Source organism: Callorhinus ursinus, unplaced genomic scaffold, assembly GCF_003265705.2.
Source record: "Callorhinus ursinus isolate GAN/ISIS: 27379988/994484 unplaced genomic scaffold, GSC_fseal_2.0 scaffold23, whole genome shotgun sequence".
Classification (NCBI taxonomy): Eukaryota; Metazoa; Chordata; class Mammalia; order Carnivora; family Otariidae; genus Callorhinus; species Callorhinus ursinus.
The window spans coordinates 26,963,264-26,974,259 of record NW_027397085.1 but is presented as its reverse complement, the minus strand read 5'-3'; the positions used below and the strand labels follow the sequence as shown (position 1 = coordinate 26,974,259).

The 10,996-nt window shown below is 38.2% G+C and overlaps 1 protein-coding gene across 1 annotated transcript in view; it reads left to right on the top strand.

Moving 5' to 3' along the window:
* The first annotated feature begins 1,461 nt into the window (after positions 1–1,461).
* Positions 1,462–10,996, top strand: part of LOC112808923 (protocadherin gamma-C4) — a 73,235-nt gene continuing 63,700 nt past the window's right edge. The window contains exon 1 of the mRNA XM_025852188.2: positions 1,462–1,540. Coding sequence (XP_025707973.1) covers positions 1,466–1,540 — 75 coding nt within the window. The 5' untranslated portion in view covers positions 1,462–1,465. The remainder of the gene's footprint in view (positions 1,541–10,996) is intronic.

Genomic DNA, 10,996 nt, shown 5'->3' with positions numbered 1-10,996 from the left:
GCTTCTCCCTCTCCCTCCGCCCCTGCTCATGTGCTCTGTCTTTCACTCACTGTCTCTTAAATAAATAAGTAATCTTTAAAAAAACTTAAGTGCTTAAGTACATTCTTTTTTAAACTTACTTAAAAATTGAATTATAATTGATGCACAATATTATATTAGTTTCATGTGCATGACAGCGATTCAGTATTTTTTTAAATATTTATTTATTTTAGAGAGCGCATGAGCAGGGGAGGAGAAGGAGAGGGAGGCAATCTCTAGCGGGCAGACTCTGTGCTGAGTGCAGAGCCCATGACTCTAAGATCATGATCTGAGCCAAAATCAAGAGTTGGGCACTCAGCCAGCTGAGCCACCCAGGCGCCCCTCAGTATTTTTATATATTATGAAATGATCACCTCGATAGGTCTAGTTACTGTTACCCTACAGAGTCATTACAGTGTTATTGACTGTATTCCCTTTGCTGTATGTTACATCCCCATGACTTACTTTATAACTGGCTTCTATCAGTTGATCCCCTTCCCCTAGGGGCATTAGGTGATGGATGATTTATAAAGAGCAGAAATGCATTGCTTACTGTTTTGAAGGCTGGAATTCTGAGATAAGGGTACCAGGATGGTCAGGTGAGGGTTTTCTTATAGATCACAGACTTTTGGCTGTGTCCTCACATGGCAGAAGGGGCAAAGGATCTCCCTAGACACATTATTGGTTGAGAAGCCCCTGTTTGGGGTCATAAAAGATGGAGGAACCATTGTTTTGGATGGGACAGTTTTTGAGTGTTAATTTTTCTCTCTCTCTTTTTTAAATGGTTTATAATGACATGGGAAATTTTTAAAAAAGATTTTATGTATTTATTTGAGAGAAAGAGAGCACAAGCAGGGTGAGGGGCAGAGGGAGAAGCAGACTCCCCGCTGAGTAGGGAACCTGCTGCAGAGCTCGATGCTAGAGATGCTAGAACTCCAGGATCATGACCTAAGCCGAAGGCAGACACTTAACGGACTGAGCCACCCAGGCGCCCCAGTTTTTCTCTTTCTGAACCATAGTAAAACCTAAACAAGTGTCCTGTGAAATTTCTTATTTAAAGGACCTATTTACTCCTTTAGGATTGCTAGGATGATTTAACTGGAGAATGGATCATCAAAACCTGAAAGCTAGAGTTATTTGGTTTTGGCCACATGAGAGTTTAAGCTAACATAATGTATTATTTTTAAGATTTTTATTTATTTCTTTGAGAGAGAGAAAGTGCACAAGCAGAGGGAGAGGGAGAAGCAGACCCCCCCCGAGTGGGGAGCCTGATGCGGGTCTCAGTTCAGGACCCCAGGATCATGACCCCGAGCCACCCAGGCGCCCCTAACATAATGTATTTAATGTAAGATGTCAATTTTAGCTTTAGGATAACTTGTTGATAATTTGGGATTGATAATTAGGATATTTGTTGATTTTTTTTAGAGTAACCAGGCAGTGGATTTGGATGTTTATTTTTGTGCTGGTTCCAGTAATGAAGTTACGTCAAGAATTTGGCTTATCTTCCTATGTGTTAAGAATGGTGGGTTTTCGTTCACTTAATCTAATAAGTTGAAGTGTTCGTCTATAATTTAAAAGTTGCAGCTTCACTATTTCATAGAACCTAAAGTTGAAATGTAACCTGTCAACAGACATTCTTCCCCCACATCCATTCTAGAAGAGATATTAGGCTGTTTGAAGCAGAAATAGGCTAGGATCCTTGGTGAGACTGTACAACTAGTTGATACTGTGCAACCCATAGATCATTTTATTTAAATTTTTTTTATTTGTTAGAGAGAGCACAAGCTGGGGGAGCAGAAGGCAGAGGGAGAAGCAGGCTCCCTGCTGAGCAAGGAGCCCGATGTGGGACTCAATTCCTGGGATCATGACCTGAGCTGAAGGCAGACGCTCAACTGACTGAGCCGTCCAGGCGTCCCCTCAGAGATCATTTTAAACTGAATTAGAAGGCTAGTGATAAATGAGTGGGCTGTATCAGTTTTTTCAGTTACATGTGACAGTATAGCTGTGATCATGAATTGAATTTTTCTGGTGAAAAATCTGCTTTTTCTTCATGCAAGATACCAAGTCCAAAAAATTAAACACATCCACATTAAATATGTGTAGTTCTTTGTGTATCAACTATACCTCAATAAAACTACTTTTAAAAATTTTAAAGCAAACAGTGTGAAGGGATATTGATCAAAGTAGTGAGTATATATATTAGGAAAGAGACAGATTTACTCTCCTGAGTTAAACTTAAGAGTTCATTTTTAGGAAACCTTATCTACTGAAAAGTTATCAATAAAAGAATGTACTGTTTGGGATTCTTAAAATACTAATAGGAAAAGATAGCCTATGGCAAAGGTAATTGAAAAAAATCTTTGATAAAGGATGAGTTTCCTTGATACCAAATGGGAAGAGTTCTGGTTCAAGAAGATGTGAAGAAATTGTCATCAGATCAGCTATAGACTCAAGATAATTTATGTGTAAAAGAAATCAGTACTTCTGCAGTTTCTCTTAGAGAAGCCATAAAAAGATGTATGTATAATGTCATTAATGACAAATATAATTTCTTAGTTCATCTTTAAGTCTCTGAAATGTTTCACACAATGATTTATACCCCTTCTAAATATTCAGTAAAAGGCTTCAGTTCAGTGATTAGAAAGTGGTCTCTTACATAGATCAGTGGAACAGAATAGAAAACCCAGAAATGGACGCACAACTATATGGCCAACTCATCTTCGACAAAGCAGGATAGAATATCCAATGGAAAAAAGAGAGTCTCCACAATAAATGGTGTTTCGAAAACTGGACAACATGCAGAAGAATGAAACCGGACCACTTTCTTAACTCCATTCACAGAAATAAATTCAAAATGGATGAAACACCTAAATATAAGACAGGAAACCATCAAAATCCTAGAGGAGAACACAGGCAGCAACCTCTTTAACCTCAGCCGCAGCAACTTCTTACTAGACACATAGCAGGAGGCAAGGGAAATAAAAGCAAAAATGAACTATTGGGACCTCATCAAAATAAAAAGCTTCTGAAGGAAACAATTTACAAAACTAAAAAGCAACCAATGTAATGAGAGAAGATATTTGCAAATGACATATCAGATAAAGGGCTAATATCCAGAATCTATAAAGAACTTATCAAGCTCAATACCCTCCAAAAACAAATAATCCAGTTAAGAAATGGGCAGAAGACATGAACAGACATCCGGAAAGAAGACATCCAGATGTGCTAACAGGCACATGAAAATATGCTCAACATTACTCATCATCAGGGAAATACAAATCAAAACCACAATGAGATACCACCTCACACCTGGCAGAATGGCTAAAATTAACACAGGAAACAGGATGGTGGTGAGGATGTGGAGAAAAGGGGAACCCTCCTACACTGTTGGTGGGAATGCAAACTGGTGCAGCCACTTGGAAAACAGTATGGAGGGTCCTCAAAAAGTTAAAAATAGAACTTCTCTATGGTCCAGCAATGACACTACTAGGTATTTACCCAAAGGATACAAAAATAAATAGTTGCCTTAAAACATACGCTTTTCATGTTGTGTAACTTCTTAGAGGCTTTCTGTATATTTGTAGCTGAAGATCCAGCCAGTAATTCATCCTGAGACTGTTTTTTGGAAAAAATAAAGCTTCCATATAAAAAAATTTTTTTAAAGAGACAGCCTAAACATTATCTTAAGTATCAAGAAAATATAAAAAGAAGTCATCACTTTGACCTCGTATGGTGGAGTCACTGAGAATATGAATTCCCAGGAATATTTAATCGGATAAATAAGGCTATACTACTACTACCTTTCAGCCTGTCAATTCCACTGAGAAACATCTTTCTCTTTGTTCTCAACTCTCCAGAACATTGAGCTCTCATTACTTCAGGCTGCAGTATTAAGGCAGGGACTCAGAGCACTGCTGTGAGTCAATGTGGAAATAGAGATTAACAAGGAGATCTGTAAAGGTTCCTGCTGGGTGACTTTCCTTACGGGACCTTGCCAAAGATATGGGGCTAGGTGTCCAGGACTTGATTTTTCAGAAGCTGTGGATTAGTGTGGAAAAAGAATAGTTCAGTCTGAGTGAAGAAAGTAGACACTTAACTTGTAACAGGATGGACCTGGAACATATAAGACCATATACCATAGTTTGTATCAAATATTTAGAAAGGGTAGTTGAAAAGCCTTTAAATGCTTTCCACCTTAATATAGATGGGCAAGGTGCCAATGATAATACTCCCCAGTCCATCAGGAGTGTTACTGACTCAAATATCTGAACTGACCCAGCTTGGGGCAAGATTTATAATAGAACCTACGGAAGATACTGATGTTGGAAGCAATTCCTTTACAAAATTGCCACCTTAGCAGCAACACTTTGTCTTTGAAGTAACAGACCAACAGTGGAAACAAATATGTTGAGCCTGTGTTAGAGAAGCCACTGGACTAGGAAAAGCAAAACTCATATGGCTTAGTCCTGATAACCTTAGATGACAAAGACGGTCCAGAAGCAGCACTGCTCAGATCCCCACCCTGGCAGTTGATGCAGTTATACCCGCCTCCTCAATTTCAGCCAGAAGGTATCCAGGCTCAGCCTTTTAGAAGACATAACTCTGGGCACCTCCATGGTGAGGATGAGGGCCACTGACCCATATGAGAATAGCCATGTGGATATCAGATATGTCTTTGCAGCCCAGAGTACCAGTTTAATTTTGATCACAATCATGGTGAGATGAAAACTTTAAGTACATTGGACTATGATGAGATTAAAACATGCTCCATGGTTTTGGAAGCAAGGAATGGTGGAAGGGGAGGACTGATTGCCTAGTGTAGTTGAGATCAAAATTCTGGATGATAATGACAAAATACCAGAGCTGATTTTTTACTTCTTTTTCCACAACGATTCCTGAAGATTCTGCACCTTAAAGAGTAATGACTCTGTTTAAAACACAGGATCCAGATTCGGCAGAAGAAGGGAGGTCACATGTCTGGTATAGATTCTGAATTGAATCTTCTACCGATAATTACTATATGCTTGCAACAGATGGGGCCCTGGACTGGGAGCCAACCCTAGGGTCCAATGTTACCATCATGGCCACAGACAGAAACAAGTCACTTCTCTCCTCCAGCAGAAATGCCACCCTACACGTTGGTGACATCAACAACAGGCCAGTTTTCCACCAGGCCTCCTGGTGGTCCACATGGCCAAGAATAGCCCTCCCAGAAGCTCCATCGCCCAAGTCTGCACCTCAGATCCTGACCTGGGACCCAACAGCAGTATCTCTTACTCCCTTGTGGCCAAATTTTCGTACTTTAAATGAATTTTAGTTAGCACAGAATGCTGGATAGGGACAGTTCCTAGTAATCAGGTGGATCCAAATAATGTTAGCATAGCATTTCACTCAACTTATAGTTTACAAACCCTTGAAAAATTATACAATAACATTTGCATATAAAATTCCCTGTTATGTAACACTGTCAGTGGTTAGATTGCAGTCTAAAATATAACAGGGAAATATAAATATATAATATAAAATTATATAAATATAAAATGGAAAAGGAAATTCTAACTGTTGGAAAGTACATATAGGTAAAGTGGGTAATAAGGAAGCTGTAAAAAGTGAAAGGAAAATTACTCATAAGTCAAGGTAAAGAATATTAGTAAGATGTATAAAATTGTGTCTGATTGGTTAGTCACGGTAGGATTCCTTATTGGTGTGGATTCTTTTGTCTAAGCTATGTTAATTTTATTGTAAATGATACCTGGCTGTTCGTCTCTAAAAGGAATTCAGGAAATTAGATAATTTGACATCTTCAACCCAGATTCCATTGTTCACCCAAAGAGTTTGCTAATGCTTGGAAACTAAGAAAAGTCAAGCATCTCAACAACTATGTGTCACTTGCATATATTGGCTTTATCTTTTGTAGTATTTTCTCTAACAGTGTGTTAAGGAAGGCCCTGAATACTCCTGGTGAGCAAAGGGCACTTATTTGACATCTATTGATTCTTCTATTTGCCTTGTTTTAAGCTGATTTTTGCATGTTATATGAGGTAGCAAATTAATGAGGTAGGAGTCAAGGTTCTTTTTCCCCATATGATGCCCACTTTCTCCAATATCATTTGTTGAACGGATGTTCGTTTTCCTGTTGAATTGATTTGGCACCCTTGTTGAAAATCATTTGATACAAATAGGTCTATTTCTAAACTCCCTGTCATGTGCCATGACGTCTTTGTCCTTTTGCCACAACCACACTGTCTAGATTATTGTAGCTTTATAGTAAGTCTTGAAGTCAGGTAGGTAAATTCTCCATCCTTTTTCTTGTTTTCAACATTGTTTTCACTATTCATGATCCTATCTTTTTCCAAATAAAATTCATTTTCTCACTTTCCAGAGAGAGAAAAAGCCTGCAAGGGGTTTGAATGGGATTGACCAAATCTATAAATCTTTTGGGAGAGAGGTCATTTGAACAATATTGAGACTTACAGCGTATGGGAATGGTATTATATTTCCATGTATTTAGATCTTTAACTTCTCTTAGCAATGTTTCAGAGTTTTTAGTGTAGAGGTCTTGTATATTTTCCATTAAATTATTCCTACGTATTTTATGGTTTTGGATATTATTGTAAAATGTATTTTAATTTAATTTTCTGATTGCTGGCTTACAGAAAAACTTGATTTTTGTATACTTCATATGGTTTTGAAAAACAAGAAGTGTGATGTACTCTAGTCTCATACTATCTGAGAATATAATGTAAGAGAGTATAGTATAAGCTTAGCCACCTCCAGTTAAGTTCAGGCATCCATCCTCTGAAATATATAGGTTGGAAGAGCCCATCCAAAAACAAAGTAAACACTAGTGTCTTCCCCAAGTCTAGCAGTGGTTGGATCATTCATTCATTTATATAACAAATATTTATTAAGTGCCTGCTACATGCAAAACACTGTCCTAAGTTCCAAGTATGCACCAGTGAACAAGGCAAATGTGATTCCTGACTTAATGGGTCCCTTTCTAAGGTGTGGTCTTTAAGAAGTCTGATAAATACCTCCAAAGAGAAAAACAAGGATGCTAAGAGAGCTTATAATAGGGAGGCCTCCTCTCGTCTGGGAGGGTCAGGGAGAAGTTCTTTCAGGAAGTTATAAATTTAACATGAGATCTGAAAGATGAGTAGAAGTTAGGTAGGTAACAAGGAGAATAAAGGAGAATTTGGCGGAGCAAATAGTGGGTGTGAAAGTCTTTTTAAAAAAGGTGAGCAATTGAAAAAGGCTAGGGAAGCTAAAAATGTTAAATAAGTAGATGAGGTACATCTATTACAAGGCAGAGTCCTGTAAACCATATTAAAGATTCTGGATTTTATTCTAAGTACTTTCATATTTAGGAGCTTTTGAATGGTTTTAAACAAGGCAGTGACAAAATATGTTTTGAATTTTTAAAAGATGTCTCCGGTTTCCTGTGTGGCAAATTGATTTATGAGGGTAATAAATGGAAGTAGGGAGAACAGATGGGAGACTATGGCAGTGTTCCTGATAAGAAGTGGTGCTGGATGGGGTGCCTGGGTGGCTCAGTCATTAAGTATCTGCCTTCGGCTCAGGTCATGATCCCAGGGTCCTGGGAGCCCACATCGGGCTCCCTGCTTGGTGGGAAGCCTGCTTCTCCCTCTCCCACTCCCCCTGCTTGTGTTCCTGCTCTCACCATCTCTCTCTCTTTCTGTCAAATAAATAAATAAAACCTTAAAAAAAAAAAAAAGTTGTGCTGGATTGGATTAAAGGGAAGGTAGTGGATGTAGAAACAAATGGATGGATTGGAAATATATTTAGGAAATAGATACAACAAGACAGTAGTGGAATGGTGGAATGTAAACTCTTTAAGGTCAGGGACTATTTTCTTTATTATATTATTCAGTGTCTGGAAAAATCATTGCCTGGCCACTGGTAGATTCACAATTAAATATTGTTGACTGAATAAATACAGTGGATGAAAGAGGGGGAGGATTAAGAATCATTTCCAGATTTGTGAATTAAGGAACTGGATGGACAAAGATACCATTCATGAGTTGTGGAAGACTAGTGAAGGGTAGATCACAGAGAAATTAAAAATTGTGAAGTTATTTGAGATTCTGTGAAATATCCAAGTGCAGATACTAAGACTGTGGTTGGACATATGGTAACCATTCTTTTACTCTGATTCCTTCCATTGTGATAATCCATTCAGGGGGGTAGATCCTTACCAGGCTGAGCATGATAAGCTTCCTGACAGCTCTATACTGGTATGTTCTGGGGCTCATCATAGTGCTACCCCTGTGCTTTATTTTTCTTCCTGATCACTTTTTCATTATTAGAGATATCTGTTACCCAGAGAACCTCAGTATTTAATTCATGTTCACCCTACTTTTCAGACTAGTTCTGGTGCCTAGTTCTTTCTGCCTCTGGAATTGTGTTTGGATTATAATTTACCAGGCTGTTTTAATTTGTTGTTGCTTAATTTTCTTGGTTGTATATTTTTCATGCTAATTTTTAAGCCTAGTATTTTTTCCACCATCTATTGTTGGCTTACAAACAGCAAAATTTCAGATAAGGAATGTTTGGGATAAGGATGCATAGCAATAAGAATAAAATTGTTGGATTTTAATATTACTAATACACTTGGAAGATATACCCGCACGTACCTTAGGCATCCTTTACAGTCCTTAGTAACCATGTTTAAAAGATAATAATTTTTTTTCTGTGACTTTCATCTGACATATATTTGCTTCTTCCTCACTGTTGTCTCTTTCTCTCCCTAACAAGAATATAAGCTCCTTCATGGCAAGGATTTATTTTTTTCTATGCTATATTTTTAAGGCCTGTAACAGTGCTTAACTTTGGTAAGCTCTAAATGAATATTTCCTGAATAAATTAATGGTAATTAAGCATTTTAAGTTGAAACCAACAGTGTTAATGATGGTAGAACTTCTTCTCCCCCTAAGGGGATAGAAATTTTCCATATTTTGATAGAGGTGTGGATTATGGGTGTATACATTTGTCCAAACTCATTGAACTCAAGATCCTTGCTGCTCACTGTACATAAACCATACTTGAATTTAAAAAGAGAAAAAAAATAAAACATCAGATTCCCCCCACCTACTCTTGCCTCCAGACTCACCCCCAAGAGGTCACTACTGTTAATATCTGATTATGTATACTTCCAGGCACTTTTTGTATATGTAGGTATGTGTGTATGTTTTTGCATAACAGGGATCATTTTATAGAAAGTATACTGTTCTGCAACTTGCTTTTCCCAATTAGTAATATTTCTGATGCCTTTTCATTTGAGTACTTTTAGGTCTTCCATCTACCATGATCTTAGTAATTTTTCTTTATTTTGTGATAACTAACACATTTACATGGTTCAAAAATCAAAAGGGTGTATAATAGGTATATATTGTCTTATTCCAATTCCTGACTTATTCTTCTTCTACCCCTGTTTCCTCCTGCCCCCATACATTTTATTAGTTTTTTTTTTATAAGCTATGTTTTCCAACATTTTTTATTTTATTTTAAGATTTTATTTATTTATTTGACAGAGAGAGACACAGCGAGAGAGGGAACACAAGCAGGGGGAGTGGGAGGGGGAGTGGGAGAGGGAGAGGGAGAAGCAGGCTTCCTGCAGAGCAGGGAGCCCGATGCGGGGCTCGATCCCAGGACCCTGGGATCACGACCTGAGCCGAAGGCAGACACCCAACGACTGAGCCACCCAGGCGCCCCATTTTATTAGTTTCTTAAGTATCCTTTCAGCATTTCTTTATATACAGATAGGGGCAAGTATGGACACACATTTTTTCCACATTTCTTGCAAAAAAGATATACTGTACTCTATCTTGAGTTCTTGACTCCACAATGTATCCTTTAAAAATCTTTCCATATTAATACATGAGAGGTTTTTTTTTTTTTTTAAAACAGCTGCTTGGTATTCCATTGTGCTATTTATCAGTATCCTGGTAAATAAATTCATACTTGGGATGTTTCTAGTCTTTTAGTATCACAAACCATTGCATTGAATAGTCTTGTACTTATATTATTTTGTGCATGTGCAGTATATATGTGGGATGAATTCCCAAAAGTAGAATTGCTGGGTTAAAGAGTAGATAGGTTTATAATGTTTATGGGTGCCTTCACAGCAAGTTTTCTCTTTTTTTTGCATTTTTTTATTATTAACATATAATGTGTTATTTGTTTCAGGGGTACAGGTCTGTGATTCATCAGTCTTACACAATACACAGCACTCACCACAACACATACCCTCCCCAATGTCCATCACCCAGCCACCCCATCCCTCCTACCCCCCACCACTCCAGCAACCCTCAGTTTGTTTCCTGAGATTAAGAGTCTCTTATGGTCAAACCAGAGAGTCTCCCTCTCTGGTTTTGTCTTGTTTCATTATTTCCTCTCTTCCCCTATGATCCTCTTCAAACTCCACGTATCAGTGAGATCATATGATAATTGTCTTTCTCTGATTGACTTATTTAGCTTAGCATAATACCCTTTAGTTCCATCCACATCATTGCAAATGGCACAATTTCACTTTCTTGATGGCTGCATAATATTCCATTGTATATATATGCCACATCTGCTTTATCCATTCATCCATCAGTGGACATCTGGGCTTTTTCCATAGTTGGCTATTATGGACATTGGTCCTATAAACATTGGGGTGCAGGTGCCTCTTGGGTTTACTACATTTGTATCTCTGGGGTAAATACCCAGTAGTGCAATTGCTGGGTCATGGGTAGCTCTATTTTCAACTTTTTGAGGAACCTCCATGCTGTTTTCCAGAGTGGCTGTACCAGTTTGCATTCCCACCAACAGTGTAGGAGGGTTCCCCTCCCTCTGCCTCCTCGCCAACATCTATCATTTCCTGACTTGTTAATTGTACCCATTCTTACTGGTGTGAGGTGGTATCTCATTGAGGTTTTGATTTGGATTTCCCTGATGCAGAGTGATGTTGAGCACT